Source organism: Pyrus communis, chromosome 13 (genome assembly GCF_041283825.1).
Source record: "Pyrus communis isolate YQ-2024b chromosome 13, ASM4128382v1, whole genome shotgun sequence".
In the NCBI taxonomy this organism is placed as follows: domain Eukaryota; kingdom Viridiplantae; phylum Streptophyta; class Magnoliopsida; order Rosales; family Rosaceae; genus Pyrus; species Pyrus communis.
Genome location: NC_142577.1, coordinates 28,595,312 through 28,613,326, shown reverse-complemented (window position 1 = coordinate 28,613,326; position 18,015 = coordinate 28,595,312). Strand labels below are relative to the sequence as shown.

The following is an 18,015-nucleotide window of genomic DNA, read 5'->3' as shown; positions in this document are numbered from 1 at the left end:
TTTTGTGGCAATCCAACTAATATGTTGTTTGCTTAAGCTTAAACCTATGACTTCTTTCTGGACGGAGTCCAAAACCCTAGTCTGTTTTTAAACTGAACACATTAACTTATGCTCACAATTTGAAGAGAACTTTTGGTTAAAAACTTTTATGTCTTTTCCAAAAAAAATAAAAAACTTTTATGTCACGTCACGATTCTCACATGATACACGTGAAGAGGTACGTTTTTATGTTAGTCTTCTTAAGGTAGATCTCTAACTTTTATTTGTTGCATTTGACAGAATCAAAACTTTAACTTATCATATCATATGATCGTGACTTATTATCCCGGGCAGATTGTCTGCCCTCCTGATATGATGCCCTTCCCATGCCCTCCTATTTATGCGGTCACGATTAAACTACGTCAATATTTTATATTCCTATTGCTTTTGTCTTATTATCTCTATAAAAAAAATTAATATAAAATATTGACGTAGCTTAACCGTGATCGCACAAAATAGGAAGACATGAAAAGGGCACCATTTCAGGAGGGCACACAATCTGCCTCCTAACATCCCACCTCCATTTTAAGCCACCGCAAAATCTAACTTTTAAGGCTGTACATTGGCTCACTGCCCTAAAATGGTGGTGGTCAACATCATCACTGCACTGCCCAATCCCCCAATCCCAATACGGAAGAAATCCATTTTATGATATATCTACACTACTATTTATTTACTCTCTTTTTACAAGAAATTATGATATTGCTAATGATCTAGATTCATATCAAGATCAGTAAGTATAAAGTAAGGTTTAAGGAAAAGAGTAAGTAAAAAAACTTTTTTGATCGAACAAGTGATTATCCAATTGGTTTGGCAATAACAAAAGAATTACTAGCAATACCGGTTGCTCTTACTAAAGTACATATACATAATATCAATATATTACACTCAAGGTTGATGATTTTAAATCAAGCATGGCATAATCAAATCTCCCTTATAAGTTTCAAAATTCAAACTCATCTAACAACAATTGATCAGGGTTTTTCTTGGTTAGGAAGAAACAATTATTTACAATTGAAAATTCTCAATGTTAAATAATTATTTTCAGGCATTTTGCGGTTCCATAAGCAGTTGCATACTTTTGCACTTTCGCCTGGTCAAACATGAGACTCTCGAAGGTGACTGGCTGCCCGACCTCGGCTAGGGAAAATTCATTCGTCCTAAAAACACGTGCTGAAAGCTACACCGCTGTGGAGACTTGGACGGTAAGCGAATGCTTGTGCACGACAAACATGGTCGGTAATTTAGGGAAGAAAAGGAGTAGTACCAGGTTAACATGTTGTCAAAATTTCAGCGCCGGTTCTCGTAATCAGAATGGTATGTTCAAACTGCGCAGCCGGGCTACCATCCGCGGTCAGCGTCGTCCAATTGTCCGGCCACGTTTTACACTCGATGCTTCCCATTGTAAGGATGGGTTCTGCACCAAAAGAGAAATAACATTTTGTGTGATAAGGATCATAGGTCAGAATTCTACTGTCGCACGCTCAAACTTAGGAACTTGAATTTACGCCGCGTCGCTTCAGTAAAATTTATGCATGTTTTACCGTCGACTTTACAAACTTGGAGAAGATAAAGTTGCAGGTATATTGATTTCTGAGTATGGAAAGTAGTGCACTCACCAATGGTAAATGTTTGACCTTCAACCATGGAACCAGACTGGTCATTACCTGTCAAAAAAATACATGACAATTATAAGCAGTTCATGTCTCGGAGGTAAAGATAGTAACGAAGGTTTAATATCGAGTAGTGGCTTACGGTGATGTAGTATTAATGGTTCAGAATGAAATACAGTCCCTACACCGTGCCCAACAAAGCGCTCTACTACGCCATAACCGTATTTTTCAGCATGTTCACTGAAAACGAACCAAATAAAAACTTAAGAACAAGAGAAGGAATTGTGCATTTTTGTTCAATGGTGTAAAATATGCAATTCTTTCCGGTCGAGGACTGACACTCAATCATCTAAAAGATGTCCAGAATAAGTTCTTATCCAATATATCACAAGGATGCAAAGCAAACCTAATTCTTTTTCCAATTTTCTTGAAGCTAGCACCATCCTTGCAAACCGCTATGCCTTTTTCCAAGCACTCTTCGGTTACCTGCAACCAAGATAGATTGGTAATGCATAAATTGGACGTCTGTAATACGGAATAGATATGTAGTATATTCCTAAACAGATAGGAAACTCGGATGGACGTGAATGATAAAACCATGCTTCTGAATAACGACAAGATGCAACACTATCAAGCAGAAAAAGTTTACCTTCACTAGTCGTTGGATTGATTCAGTGACATCCCCACAAAGAAAGGTCTTTGATGTGTCTCCATGATATCCCTGTCAAAGGAGACAGCACGAAATATACTGAATCAGACCGGTCATTAGTGAATAATAGGAAATGGTACAAGAACTCAATGAACGAAAATAGCCCACTGTTTGCATCATACCATTCGTTATCGAATAAAGGAAATGAAGCTTCGATACCAACCATTTTAATGAATTCACACATTAAACTACAGATAGCTGGCAGATAACTAGTGTTTGTAAATGCAGAACTCGATAGATAAATAATCAGGAATCTACCTTAAAATCAAAATTAAGCGAATGACATAAAACATTTTCTGGGAGCCGATTTGGTTAGAGAAAGGATACAAATGAGCTAAAATGATGAAAGTCATAAAATCAGGAGCGTACATTTAGGTAGACCGTCACATCTATGTTGATAATGTCTCCACTCTGCCAAAAAGATTACCATTAGTGAGATATGACATGAACACATTACACATGATTGCAAGGAGCAATGTGCAATGTAGCCTTTGAGCAATGTGCAATGTAGTCTTTGAAACCTGTAACTGTCGAGAATCAGGAATTCCGTGGCACATGCACTCGTTAACAGATGTGCATACACTCTTCGGAAATCCTCCATAGCCAAGTGGTGAGGGATAGGCACCAGCATCAATAATCATCTGGTGCACTGCTATGTCAATTTCATTAGTTGTTACTGACGGCTGGAAGGATGTAAAAAGCTGTTAACAGAATATCAAAAAACCCCTATACATACAATTAAAACGCCAATGGCAACAAACATAACTTGTATCAAAGGAGTAAGATAAGACATTGAAGAATAAAAGTACATTTACTATTTTTTTATAAGAAACAAAAAGCTGAGACTTCAAATATCCAAAAAAAAAAAAAAAAATGAAACTGCAAACCTAAATTCAGATAGCGGAAAAATGGTACCTAATACGAGTAAAAACTGTGCTTAAACCCAAAATTTAAAACATAGACCTGCAAGGTTCTAGAATTTGACATCGAGTTGGACTCACTAACTTTGGAAGTCAATTGAACTGAAAATCTGTGGAAGTCTCAATCTCTCAAACATATTTTGCAAGTGATAGTTTGGCACCACCGAACATACATGCACAAACCTTGTAGACAAACACAATTTGGCAGCAACTATGAGAAGCTGAGAAGCTTACCCTAACCAACTTTCCTGCAGATTCTAAGACGCGAGCAGCAAGCTCGCACGCAGCTCGCATATCAGCAATGCCTTCAGAACTAGGAAATTGATGTTCATTGGCAATTTCTGGCAATATAGATGAGCCAACATAAGGAGGCCTCGGAATGTGATCAGGAACGGGAAGTTGTGGCGACACCCTTCCACGCCTCAATGGCGGCCTTCTTCCAATCTTTGGCGCAAGCTGCCGAGTCTCACGCTCTCTACACATTATCCAATTGTCATCTTAACGAAATAAACTGAATCGAATTTTCATTTATATATTTTTTTTCACCAAATACATGTCAAATGGTTGTCACATTTCTCATTAACACAAATTATCAAAATTATCACTAATTGCAAGCTACAATATTCCAATTTGTTTGAAATCCGAGGTTTGAGGGAACTGTAAGACTTGGTTGGAACAAGCAGGAGCGGCGCGTACCTTTTAATTCTCATGGCCTCCTCCAACCCCGAAAGTCTCCGAGCAAACACAACGAGGTTCTTCCGATAAAACGATTCTTTTCCTGAACACATAGAACATATAAAACAACGTAGCTGTACCAAATGATTACGAGGAACATTCACAGAGGAAAACAAGAGAAACCAGACCATAGGTGGAGAGGGAGAAGCTGAGTGGGGACCCGACGAAGAGAGTTGACTTCGTTGAACTTAGTAAGACTTGGCCTTGGCAGCCATGAGAAGGAGCTGAGAGTTGCAGACCTCCGGCGACTGCCATTTTCTCTCTGTAACTCTTGCTCTTGCTACTAGCACAGAGAGGAAGAGGGAAGTGGGAGAGAGAGTGGATAACGCAACAGAATAAGGGGCGTTTTGGGTTGGTTTGAAAATTTGGAACAAAAAGTTTTCAATATTATTTATTTTAATGAAAAATTATATTTTTATATTAAAATTTTAATTTTGATACTATTTATTTTATTATTTATATTGTTTTTATCGTTAAAATTCAAAATTTTCAAATCATTTTTATTTGAAAATTTAAATAAAAAAATAGGCTTTTTTGCAATATACTGGGCCTCGACCATTCGACGTCGTTGTCTTCGGTGTTGTTTTGAAAAAAATGCTTGGACTTTGGGCTTTTTATTTTTGGCCAATGCCCAAAACACTGCTTGTGGGCCTTCCACGAAATTGAAGTCCAACTAAAATTCGATGCTTAAATGTAACAACTGCAATGGCATTTTCATTTACCTGTAACGAAAATTGGAATTATTTCGATTTTTAGAATTTTTACTTTTACCATACTATGATTATTGAGATATTACAAACGAAATACAAAAGTGCAGGATTCTGACTAAAAATCCATAACCTAGATACATGAAAATTAGAAATCATATCAATTGTATGGTTAGTCTATCTCATTCTTAATCCTTATTTTACTTTTCTTGGTTCATAATTTCTCTCATTCTAAGTAAATAAATATGCAGACAAACAATCCAATCCGAGCGGACTTTTATAAAAGAAAACAAAAAGAAAAAATCGAGTCAATATGTTTGGTTTTCAAAGTCAACTCAACATACATTTTTTTGTTATACCCAATTTCATTTTTTTTAGGTTTTTTAGCCAAAATGGTTCCTGAGATTTGCATAAATCCTCACTTTGGTTCTTGAGATTTGAAATCATTATAAGTGGTCCCTGAGTTTGTCTACCATTAATCATGTTGGTCCTTCTGTGAAAATTTTTCTGAAATAAGAATCAAAATGACAAAAATACCCTCAATTTAATAAACAATGAGCCAAAATGATTTAAACAAAAAAATTGAAGGTATTTTTATCATTTTATCTTTATTTAATAAAGATTTTTCAGGGAATGACTAAAATGATTGATAATGGATAAACTCAGGAAACACTCCTACTGATTTCAAATCTTAAGAACCAAAGTGATGAGATTACGCAAATCTCAATGACTACTTTGGCTAAAAAGCTTTTGTTTTTTTTTTATTTGTCCAGTTCGATCTGGTTCACCAATTTATGTACTAGTATGCCCACCCATCCTAACCCTAATGGAATCTAAATTTGAAGTAAACGCGTTCATACGGAAGGATGGGCCAGGCAATGGCGAGTGGAATATTACGGTTGATTGACAGAAGGAGAAAGTTGAAAAAACACAGCCAAAAACCAAGAACTTTACGATCGACTTGCCGGAAGAAAAATCTGGATTTTGGATTGTGGGTGCCACCGACGCCAAGTGCACGTAGTCAAACCCATGGATGGCCACAACGTTAATTATTTCCTACACAAAAATGACCTGAAAGTTGTTTAATATATCAATCACGGGATTGTATACAATGGCGGAGCCAGAATTTCTTATGAGGAGAGACCTCACACAAGTATAGAAAAAAACCAAACCAATAGTGATTGTAAACTTACTAATGCTAAACATCATAACATATATCCAAATAATTAAGTAGTCAAAATTAACATATGCATAGATAATTTTATCTATTTATAGTAATTATAATTATTCTCGACGAATTTCATATTTTGAAACCATTGCATGATGTCATCTATACTACTTGAAGTATTATTAAACTCAATAGAGAAAATTACTAAAAATTTTGCAAACCCTAAAACTCAAGGAAGAGGTAGGATAGAATAGAAACAAATATTTTATAGAGAATAATAGAAAGTCACAAACCTTATTGTTCTTTATTCAATACGTTTGGGATTTGGAATGGCTAAATATATGAAATTCACGAAGAATAGGGGGAATAGCTCTGCCAGTGCATGAGTGAAAGACGATTTTTTTAATTAAAAGTGAATAATAGGTTTTAATTTAATGTCATTGGTTTGTGATAATGATCATATGAAATATTATACTTAATTTTGGGATGAGATTTGGATGAAAAGATAGATAAATGATTAGATTTTTGTGTGAAGTGTTGAGAAGGGTTGCAATGCAATAGATATAGGTATAATACTAATCTTGTTTTTTCAAGTTAGGATAGGCCTAGGACTACTCTAGTCCTCATGTGCCTCCGCCAGTGCTTGTAAATTCCTTCACATAAACCACATCTTCATGGAAGTTACGACGAACTGCAGGACATAACATGCAACTAAGCAAGATGGGAAGTAATGTTATTGCTTATAAATTAAGTACAATTAATTAATCTTCACTACTCCCTCTTGTCACTATATAAAATAAAAATGTTTTGCCATTTGAACTCGTCAAATATTAATTATAACAAGTCAATATAATCTTATGTGATTCTGAAGACCGATACGCATCATACTATAATAGCATATAGAGTATTATTTTTTGGGTAGTTTTTTTAGTGTTTCTAGAATACGGTTACATGACGTTATTATTCTACTTAAATTATAATGCATAGACTTAAGTTATTTTATTAACACATCCTAAAACTGAGACATAATAAGTATAGTCCACTTCAACTATATAAATTTCTCCCAATATTCATGAGTATGCATATTTTGACCATTTATGAAGTAATATTAACTTTCAAAGTGTGCATGTGATATTTCTTTACGTTAAATATTTTCTTATTGCCGATGAGGGGATGGTCGATGGTGACGCCGTACGGTGTACCTGGTTAATGAGTTCAGATTATGGAGATGTCAACTAATCAGTATATATAACTGCAACAACTTATTCAATGGTCACTTGCTCGACCAAAACAGTGAAACACATGTGGAACTGCCTACAGGATTTGATTAAGAGATCTAACCTACCTCTTAATTAGCAGCGCAATGTTATGTGTGTATGATTTGTAAACGAAATTATTAAGATTGTGGTTCATTGTCAATATTCGGGTTTATCTTTCATGTTATTAATTTGCGATTAATTAGTATCTCCACGTGCAGTGATGAATGATCGAGTAAAGTACCAGAAATAGAATTTATAATAGAAGAATACTTGGTTACTCAAATATGAATATGAACTTCTACTTAAAATTTTTCAAAATTATTCGTTGTCAATTTATAGAACTTCGTGTTTATAATAAGAACTGTTTATATTATAAATCACTCTATAAATATCATATTTGCAAAAATTTAATTAAAATTAAAGTCGTTTAATTATCAAACTGTTTAAAAACAAATGAACGGTATTAGTAAAAACATTACGAACTGTCTATGTATTTGCTACAATAATTGACTAAACGACCTTAGTTTTAATTTATTTTTTGCAAAGATAATATTTACAATGTAATTCATAGTATAAACGGTTCTGATTATAAGCATAAAGTTATGTAATTAAAACACTAAGAGTTTTGAATAAGAGTTCCTACTTATTTTTTAGTAGCTAAGTATTGTTATTTATAATATGTCCGAACTATAAGAAGTAACCAAGAATTAAAATGGATAATTATTTCGAAGGGAAATACTTTGAAACATCGACATATAATAGTTGTCGATATATGTTGACATAAATTTTCGGCATATGTCGATAGAAATTAGCAAATACTTACTAGGTGTTCGACGAAATGGTCTAATAAAGTGTTTTTAGTCAATATCATGCCTCCATTAGTTGAAAATTCTGACTTCGTCATTGGGAAAAATAATCTAATATACCAAATATCATAAGATAATTAGTTGAAAATTTTACACTTAACATACGGAACTATATTTTTGACGCACTAAAAAATCTATACGTAAGAGAGTGAACTTGAAAGTAAGAAAGCAAAACATCTCCTTCAGTACAGCTGGCAACCTATAAGCCATACTGGTGTAGCCAACGTGTTTCTATTACTACTTGCTTTCATGGTCCTTCGTGGATTTCTGTCATCCATTACACCGTTTTAAACACATTTTTTTATCGAATAAAGTATATGTTTCTCAACCAATGTGACGTCTCAACTTTAAATCCATTGAATATAATCAATTTTTAACTAATTCTCATCCTCTCTGTGTTGCTAATTATCCCCATTTTATTTATTTCCACTTGTTCACTTTAAAAACCATCATTATTAGGTACATATACTACATGGTTTAAGAACGTTTTTACTGTACATGTCAAAACATAATTGTTAAACATTAATTGAATGATTGACAAGTCAATGTCAAATTTTCTATTCTTCTGACTCATATTCTTGACCCGTTTTTAAAATGTAATCAATTAGAATATATTTTCATGATTTATAATTGATGCATATGTCAAAATTAGTACGAAAAATATAAGAATTCTAAGATGCCAAAAAATTATAATAATTTTTGTTTGACTCATTTTTAAAATGAAATCAATTAGAATAAATTTTCATGATTTATAATTAGTGCATATATCAGAATTAGCACGAAAAATATAAGAATTCTAAGATGCCAAAAAAATTATAATAATATTTGTTTGATTCGTTTTTAAAATGAAATCAATTAGAATAATTTTTCATGATTTATAATTGATGCATATGTCAAAATTAGTAAGAAAAATATAAGAATTCTAAGATGCCAAAAAATTATAATAATTTTTGTTTGACTCATTTATAAAATGAAATCAATTAGAATAAATTTTCATGATTTATAATTGGTGCATGTATCAAAATTAGCATAAAAATATAAGAATTCTAAGATGCCAAAAAATTATAATAATATATGTTTGATTCGTTTTTAAAATGAAATCAATTAGAATAAATTTTTATGATTTATGATTGGTGCATATGTCAAAATTAGCACGAAAAATATAAGAACTCTAAGTTGCCAAAAAATTGTAAGATTTTGATGACTTAGGATTTGACATTTTATTCGAAGATGCTCTGAGATGCCAAAAAAAGTGTAGTAAGAACTAAGAAGCAATGAATCAATGGTTGATTCTTATTGGCCAATTGAAGCCAAATAGTCCCTTTATTGCCTTTCTGAAGCAACAAAATGTTCCTTCCACTTCCATACCTAACCCTCCCTTAACAAATCGAACATTAGAGGGAGAGATTTTTTTGGAAAGCAGTCCACTTGGCTAACTAGCAACAGAAACAACAAAAATTGACTTATCCTTTGAAAATTCAACTTGAATTTTTCTTTTATCAAATTAATTTGTTGCACCTAATTTCAAAAGCTTTGCTTTCTTCAGCTCAGCCTTTTTTTTTTTTTTTTTTTGGGTCATCTAATTTACATATCACGTTTCTTGCAACTTCACAAAATGCTAGAGAAAAACAAATAAAAATTAGAAAATGCTACAAAGCTCCAATGATCCTTGGCTTCTTGCCAAACTCTAATTCCAGTAACTCCATCTCTCTCATTCTCTTCCCAATATTATTATTGCAACCTCCGCCGATAGCAGCAGCTGCAGCAGCATCCACTGACCCGGCCCCGCTGCTCCCAGGTATTTTGAAGATGTTGACCCCAAATAGCCGAACCATCGGAATCGGACCAACCTGAACCGGGCTTGACCCGTTATTGTTGTTATTATTCACGCTCATCCTGGCCTTCCAATCAATGTACAGCTGCTTGTCCGGTCCGGTCGACCTCTGAAAGCTCACAATGTCCCCGGCCATCAGATTCTTCTCCTTCACGAACCGGCTCCACCCTTTGGTCAACACGTAGCTTTGACTGCTGTTCCAGTAAGAGTACCGAAACCTCCAAACTTTGCCCCCGACATCCTCAAAATTCAAAAGCACTCCTTTGCAAGCGGAAGAAGCGCTTACCGTTACGGTTGCAGCGCTTCCGCTTTGCAAAGGAAAGTGCTTTTCCGCGTGCTGTTTCGGGATCACGAGGCGGTTCAGTTTCCCGACATCGCTCGGGGTCACGGCTTTTTCGAAAAGCTGCTCACGCGCTTTCGGGACTCGACTGTTGTCCGTACCGAACAGGCCCAGTGGTCCATTGGTCCGGGACCGCTTCCCGTAAGCGCAGTTGTTGCGCTTGCTCTGTTCCAGCTCGTCATTGTAAGTGTGCTTTCGCAGCATGTCGACGATTTCGGACTTAGAGTGGGAGCTCAGAAACGCGGCCTCGACGTCGTCGTTTTCTTCGTCGGAGGAGGAAATGGGTTCGGCGGATGGGAGCTTAAAGTTGGTGACGGCGTCGCGGCCACGGAAGCGCTGTGCAGCAACGTCGTAGGCCCTGGCGGCCTCGTCCTCTTCGTTGAAGGTACCCAGCCAGACGCGCTGGTGCTTCTCGTAAATCTGGGCACCCCAGCGTCCGTTGGGCTGCGGGACCACGCCTTTGTACTTGGAGGAAGGGAGCTTCCGGGACTCGGCCTCGACGCCGCCAGTGCCGCCGCCGCTGCTGAGCTCGGGGTCGAGAATCACGCTGCTGGCACCGCTGCCGACGCGGCAGAGGCTGGCCACTTGGGGGGCTGACTTGGCAAGTGGGTCCACACGTGTAACAATATGATGGAGTGGGGAAATGGATATGGAGTCGCTGCTTGTGCTCTCTTCTGTGCTGCTTATTCCGTCCATTTTTCTTGTTTGTTGATTATGTATGTTGTATGTTCGAAGGAGGGGAGAGAGAGAGAGAGAGAGAGAGAGAGAGAGAGGTGAGGTAAGAAGGTGCTTTTGAGAGAGAGGAGGGGGGATGAAATGGTATTGTTTGAAGGATGGATATATATAGGAGGGGGGGGGGGCGGTTTAATTTGGGATTTACTTGTTAGTATGTTGTATATGGTTTTAATATTATTATTAGTGTGGAAATATATGGAGATATCGCGATGTGGTTGTGGTGGGTCAACCCAATGGATTGGGATGGTAAAGAGCTAGGAAGGTTCATTCTGTGTGAGCGAGAGATTGAGAAAAATATACAGAACGGGGAAAACTATTGGCAAATAGGGAATAACAAGGAGAAAAATATTGAAAGAGTGCCAAACACTGGAAATTGATTTTCGGGTACTTAATTTTTTTTACATGCACACTTATGTTTATTTATGTCTAAAACGGTAATATAAAAGTTCTATATAATCACGATAATAAAACGGCAAAATAAAATCAAAAGACGAATTTCATCAAACAAAACCTGTAAAAAACAAACCATGATTTCCAATGGGCATCAACAGCTTCTTCCATCAAACAAAACCGTTAGAAGAGAATATGCCTAGATATTATTTGTATGCAATTGCTAAGTGTGACTTTATTTTCTTTAATATAATATATATCTTCCTCTTTCTTTCTGGAAATTGATCCTCTCTTAATCTTTTCCTTCTAATTCATAAAGTTCGAATATCCGGACCGTTGAAATTTGATCCAACGGCTACAAACAGGGGCTCACTTTAAAAGTTATAATAACTTTAACCGTTTGATCAAATTTAAACGACTCGAATCTCCAAACTTGATGAATTAGGAGGAAGAGATCCGAATTCCTTTCCTTTCTCCCTATATGCAGTAGCTTGGGGATACAAGATAGCTAGGTAGGGTGATAGTATGTGTAGGATGTGGGGTGTGTATGTGAGGTGGGTCCCAATGAAACAAGTTGGTGGGGTTCACATGAGTGTGGACCTTGTCTCGGTTTAAGTTCATCCCCCCTGAAAATCATTTCTCCTGCATGCTTCTCCCACCCCTCTAGCATGGCCTCTCCTCTATTACCATCACCTCAATTTATTATATAAATAAATGCAAAATTGTATCATTTCTTTTCAATCTATTATCCACAGAAAATGTCGATATGAGTTAAATTAATTGGTTAGGACAGTATGATTGTCGGTTACATTTGAGTAATTCAAATACTTATTGGTTGTGGTTGTATGTAATCAGTTGATCAAGACAATATGTTTTATAAATGAAAATGCGAATCTTATATGAATTGCAAATAATACTTATAAGTCGATGTGATTATATGTAATCAATTGATCAAAACAATATGTTTTATAAATGAAAATGCGAATCTTATCTAAATTGTGAATAATATGGGATGCTTGATCAAAACGTGCAAATAAATGTGAAGTCTATGATTTGGTTTTTGGTGTGTTGCTTTTATTGATCAAATTAGAATGCAGATAAACATTGAGAGAAGGCTTCCATTCCACTAGCAGTAGGAAGTAGGATGGGTTGTGGGGCTAAAGTTAAATCAATGAGAGAGAGAGAGAGAGAGAGAGAGAGAGAGAGAGAGAGAGAGAGAGAGAGATTAGAACTGGATAGGCATTGGAGGATTGAAGTCTCAAAACAAAGGGGCAAGGGGCAAAGGGCAAAGTGTCATCCAACAAGAAATTCCCATTTCTCTCTCTCTACAACCCCACCCAGCTCGTACCTGGCTTGATTTGATTCGTCCTTCCCCTACTTTGATGTTTTGTCTTATTGCCTAGGTTCAACCTTGGTATCTCGATCTCCAAAAATACAAAACAAAATTATAAATCAATTGTTTAAAATTGTACATTGTATGAATAAATGTATGCATCTCACATTATTTCCAACCAACATTGACATTTCTCCCTCCAAGTGGAGATCTACTCCAAGTGGCCACCTAGCCTTGTTTACTAGACCCACTCCCTCTACATTATTCTTTTCGTGTCACATTAACTTAATTAAAACCGAAAATATCATAAATCGGTGTGAGAACAAATCAGAGAAGTATGTGAAATCTAATTATCCGGTATACCGTGCTGAAGCATATTTTTCATTCTTTAATTATTAATAAACACATAATACATTGACACGAAAAAGAATAATCATCGCTCCATTCGTACTTATTCTTCGTAATTAGTCATGCCCTCAGGATTTGGGTTTAATTTTCACCAATGCTAGACTAATACAATGGGTTGGGTGGTGATGTGATGTGAGGTGAGGATTTCATTTCAAGTGAATTGTGATATTATATAATGTATTTTAAGGGTTCAATGTACGGAGGATTCCACGGTCTTCTGGGGGTCCTGTGGGCAACTTGCCAAAACCGGAGCGCTGAAGACGGTGGGTCGGCTTTTTTTGGACTGCGCCAATGTGGACTTGTGGTTTTCTGATTGTTAACATGCGTCCTACTTTCTCCATATTTGCATCCACATTTTTAATTCGGATAATAAGGCGGATTTACCGTTTACGTGTAATTAACCCTTTTTTTCTTTAAATCTATTTTCCGGTTGTTGTACTACGGATATCCTGTCTTTCCGTTATGTTATTGCCACTCATTCCAAGTGGGAAACCAAGAGTACGAGCGTCAATTTAGTTAAAATGGTTTATGAGATTAACATAACTTCTTACTTGATTATTAAGATTTAAAATCAGTAGAAGTGGTCGCTGAATTTGCCCACCGTCAATCATTTTGGTCATTTCGGAAATTATTTTTGTTAAACAAGGACTAAAATAACCAAAATACCCTCGATTTAATGAACAATATGCCAAAACGATTTGCCTTTAAGGGTATTTTTATCATTTTATTCTTATTTAATGGAGATTTTTCTAAAAGTACTAAGATGATTGATGGTGAACAAACACAATGACCGGTTCTATTAATTTTTAATCTCAAAAACTAAATTGAGGAATCACGTCAATCTCGTGAACAATTTTGGCTAAAAACCCACAGTTATTTGATGTGTTTGAGATGCATCCTTTCCAATAAACTTATTGAGTTCTGATTGTACAACTAATACATTTCTCTATACAACGTTATTTCTTTTCGTGTTTGATTCGTGTTGATTACAAAAAATGCTGAATCCAACTAATTATTAATGGTTAACAGGTGACTAATTTGCTAAGCGATTAGGTCACCACTCATTAGATTGCCACATTAGTGTGTTTGTACGTCATTTCCTATCAAATCCAAACATTAAACATATGCAGCATATATATCCAAAGCCGACACAAAAAAAGTTAAAAGCGTGCGTCACATGTCTTCACTTTTCTGTGCCATTTTTGATCTTTCGGGGCCTCAGGCTAATTAGATCATTGAGGCCATATATATTTATATTATCTTATCGGAATAATCACTTGCTTGCTCCCACCAATCTCTCTGCTTACTCTACTTAATCTCTCTTGTTATCTTTAATCATCATCACAAAGTATTCCCTAATTGGTTTTGAAGTTTCTAGCTCTCTCAATGGTCCTTCCCTAATCACCATTTGCATATAAAATTACATGGTTTATCTCTTAGGCGGTAGCAGCCTTGATCACCATGCCTATCCTTTTCACATTTAGAACATTTAATTAATCCAATTAAGACATTGTTCAGGTGCTTTACTTTTCTCACCTTTTTATTAATAAAGTAATTATAGCTGAGGTAAAGAATAAACACTTTTCCGTCGACCATGTGTCACACCCTTATCGTACATTAGCCAGACTAATATTTGATTAATCCGAAGTAACAAATATATAGTGGAGGTAGTGGCGAGGAACCTCAGTTCACGTGTCATGATATCCCAATCTAGTTAGTGCTTAAGTGACATTGATATCAAAAGTTAAATGAAAGTATGTATTTATCTTTTTCTTGTATAATTATAAATCGAATAAGTATGAGTGACATTCTGAGAAGTTCTTGTGTTGCATCTCTCTTTTTTTGCCAACAAGGATTTTCGCTAGACCAAGGTTAATGTTTAAGTCCAGCTGTTAATGACAATCCTTCTTGATTAGCGATCCATAAAAATCAACAAAGAAGCTAAAACTCTCTACGTAAGTCATAAAAAAAGACTTGCAATATTTCATAACCTTGAGATGGGGGCCTGCTCTTTCCAAAACTTTTGGTAACCTAAATATAAAATGAAGAAAAGTTTTTGTGATATGTATAGTGATGTTTATATATTTGTCGGCAGTTTCTGAGCCATTAGGGCATTTTTCAGTTGGTTGTGGTGACCGAAGATCACTACGCCACCTCATACCCTGTCAACACATTTGCAACAAGTTCCACGTCAAATTAACTTTACAAAGATAGAAAGATCAATTTTACACGTTGCTGGTGACGAAAAAAATATATGGGAATCTTTGATATGGATGCTTGAAGATAAAAAGATTGAAGGGATATATATAAGTACAAATTAGTTGATTAAATGGCCAATAATTGGAAACCAACATACAATATGTGACAAAGATAAGCTTAATTATACACACACACACACACACACACACGCACGCACACAAGCTTGACTTTAATTTTAATTTTTATGAACTTTATGTTTTCAAGTGTGAAGTCATATTGTGCGGCCTAAAAAATAGAAAAAGGAAAGAAAAAAGTCACCACGTCGAGGAATTTGGTGATGGGAAAAAGGCTTTGTGTCATCAAGTTTTCTTTAGGCCATGGAAGAAGATTCATGTCATCCATTAGCTTAGTAGATAAATAGCACATTTGGGATAAAAAATATAGGACCTTCCCCTAACGACGCCTTATTAAGTGACCACTTAAGGCTTTAGTGTACAAATAAAATTATTAACGAATCAGATTATATATTACGTAACAAGACATGTTACAATAATTATGTAGATTAAGTCCATAGAATGTTGGATCTCTAACTTCATTGGCCAAGTTCAACCGCCGATCGGCTCCAAAAACCTCGTGGCCGACGTTGTTCATCACGAAGACGAGCATATTTTGGATTTTCCGTACTTAACCCAAAAAATAAACATTAACGCTTGTTGATAAGAAGACAGGGGCATCATGTACGTCGATGCTAATGAAAGCATTAGGGTTTAATGAAAGAATGGCATGGCATCCAATTCAAGCAACTCTTATCTTTAATTGTGATCATAATCCAAGACTCTCTGAAGATAATGCATAATTAATCAAGGTGAAAATTGAGATTAGGGTTTCGGGGTTGCTGACTGTGCACGTGATATAAGATACATTATTAAACACGCTTTGCCAGTTGCCAGTTGCCACTTGCCACATACTAGGTGAAGGTGGGACCACTGGTCCCAAAACACAGGTGTACAAAACCTCTTATTTTATTTTTGCAATTTGCACTAGTTGTGGGAAAAAAACAGTGTTATCATGAAAGTGAATATTTTCTCAAGGACCAACTTCTCTGCTCTCTTAGTTCTCATAGATTTTTATCTTCTTATATTTGTGAGGTTACAGTTAAATCACGTTAATATTTTATATTATTATTATTTTTTATCTTATTATCTTTATAAAAAAATTAATATAAAATATTAACGTGATTTAACCGTGACTGCACAAAATAAGAAAGGATGAGAATGTACGAAAATTGGAAGGGTAGAGAAGCCGTGTCCTTTTCTCAAAACAAAAGACCAGAAATAATTTATGGGAACAACATGGGAAATTTGGTTTTATATATTATTTTTTTCCACGTCAACAACACGCATTATTTGGTTTGCCAATTGTTTGTTTCTTATCCTCCAACTTGTTCTCGCACGTAATCAACACTCCACCAACAAATACAAGATATAATTTAAGGGAAAAATAAAATAAAAAACATGGACCAAAAAAACTTAAGTAACTGAGTGATATCATAAGATCCTTGACCGTTGCCTGATCTTTCACCGACGTCGACGTGGACAATGACCCACCTTTTAGGTTAAAACCAGGTGATGCTTATTATTGCTTAAACTGTTGAATTAAGTTGGGTAATTTAAGGGTAATGTTTCAGAAAATAACATGCGTGATAATTAGTCAGCTGTAATTCTGTAAACCCTAGCATTTGCATGGAAAAGTTCAACATTCGAAGTGGATTTGAAAATTCAACTTCTCCGGTTGAGGGTTAATAAGAGAGATTTAATAGCATAACTATCTATATTGGTGATAAATTAAGCAAAGCAAATGCCTGAAATCAACACATAAGTCCAACGTGATAAAAATTGAACAAGGTTAGTAACTCTTAGGGCTAGTTTGGGTAATTACTTTGTTTTTTCTTTTATAAATGATTTATATTGTGCTGTGATAATAAATAGTTGTTAAAAAAAAAAAACAAGTAAAAAAAAAACAAGTACGTATTTAGTAAACTATAGTGCTAAAAGTGTTTTTAGCAAAAAAAGATGGGGTGGGATTGTCAATACAAATGTTTTATTAACCTGCCTCCAATGAAAAGCTTTTTTTAGAAACAGGTGTAAAACTACTTTTGCTTTCTGATATTTTAAACCCATGATTTTGAAAAGAAAAAAATAATTATTTTCACTTACCAAACACAATTAAGGCTCCAACTTTTTTAAGAAGCTATTTTTAAATAAAATTTATGCAACTCCAAACCAGCCATTGATATCATAACCAAAAGTATTCGAGCTACTCCTATCTTTTGTATAACCGCTCTTAATTACTTAAGCCATAAATTTTTTTAATCAATCTTCTGATAAATCTTTTTACATGTTCAAAATTTAACTTTTTAGGGGTTAAGTGCTAATTAACAAAACAACTAAGATCTTGAATCAAGGCTGAAGTACAGCGAAACTCTCGTGAGAAAAATTGAACTTGGTCAAAGAAAACTTTTGAATTATTTTAATGTTCAAGAGCGTGGAAGATTCTATATTACTATTCAAGTAAACTAAACCCCAACGACAAGTAGGCAGCAGCAACATTGTTTCCATTGAGCTTTGCTCGAGCCACTAGGCTCTAAAGTAGTAGTAGGGTCTGACTATAAGCTGCTTTTCTTGACCAAAACAAAAGCAATCCCGCTATTGGGTCATCGGGGCTGGTCCTACTCTGTCCTAGTCCCTGTGTGCCACATAA

General features: G+C 35.4%; 2 protein-coding genes across 3 annotated transcripts; both read right to left on the bottom strand.

Annotated features, from left to right (window-relative positions):
• Positions 1-937: 937 nt before the first annotated feature.
• On the bottom strand, positions 938-4,382 carry LOC137737868 (methionine aminopeptidase 1B, chloroplastic). Of its 2 annotated transcripts, none has more exons than XM_068477441.2 (11): positions 4,145-4,382; positions 3,978-4,059; positions 3,516-3,756; positions 2,883-3,044; positions 2,731-2,772; positions 2,302-2,373; positions 2,059-2,138; positions 1,795-1,892; positions 1,659-1,706; positions 1,307-1,456; positions 938-1,219 (listed from the first exon to the last, which is right to left on the bottom strand). In XM_068477441.2, the coding sequence occupies exons 1-10, from the start codon at positions 4,269-4,271 to the stop codon at positions 1,311-1,313; spliced, it is 1,098 nt and encodes a 365-aa protein (XP_068333542.2). In that variant the 5' UTR covers positions 4,272-4,382; the 3' UTR covers positions 938-1,219; positions 1,307-1,310. The 2 variants fall into 2 exon arrangements, with proteins under 2 accessions (XP_068333542.2, XP_088539680.1); XM_088683554.1 differs by having other exon boundaries at positions 938-1,227; positions 4,145-4,377.
• Positions 4,383-9,479: 5,097 nt separating this feature from the next.
• LOC137736919 (AP2/ERF and B3 domain-containing transcription factor RAV1) lies at positions 9,480-11,011 on the bottom strand. Its single transcript, XM_068476238.2, has one exon. The coding sequence runs from the start codon at positions 10,884-10,886 to the stop codon at positions 9,666-9,668; it is 1,221 nt and encodes a 406-aa protein (XP_068332339.2). The 5' UTR covers positions 10,887-11,011; the 3' UTR covers positions 9,480-9,665.
• Positions 11,012-18,015: the final 7,004 nt, after the last annotated feature.

What these genes read in the sequence shown, in the direction of transcription:
- LOC137737868 (XM_068477441.2), bottom strand. Translation starts at nt 4,271, where the DNA reads ATGGCAGTCGCCGGAGGTCTGCAACTCTCAGCTCCTTCTCATGGCTGC. An exon ending in CTTCTCCCTCTCCACCTATG is followed by an intron (nt 4,060 to 4,144) that starts GTCTGGTTTCTC and finishes CTATGTGTTCAG; the next exon opens with GAAAAGAATCGTTTTATCGG. An exon ending in GAGGCCATGAGAATTAAAAG is followed by an intron (nt 3,757 to 3,977) that starts GTACGCGCCGCT and finishes GATAATGTGTAG; the next exon opens with AGAGCGTGAGACTCGGCAGC.
- LOC137736919 (XM_068476238.2), bottom strand. Translation starts at nt 10,886, where the DNA reads ATGGACGGAATAAGCAGCACAGAAGAGAGCACAAGCAGCGACTCCATA.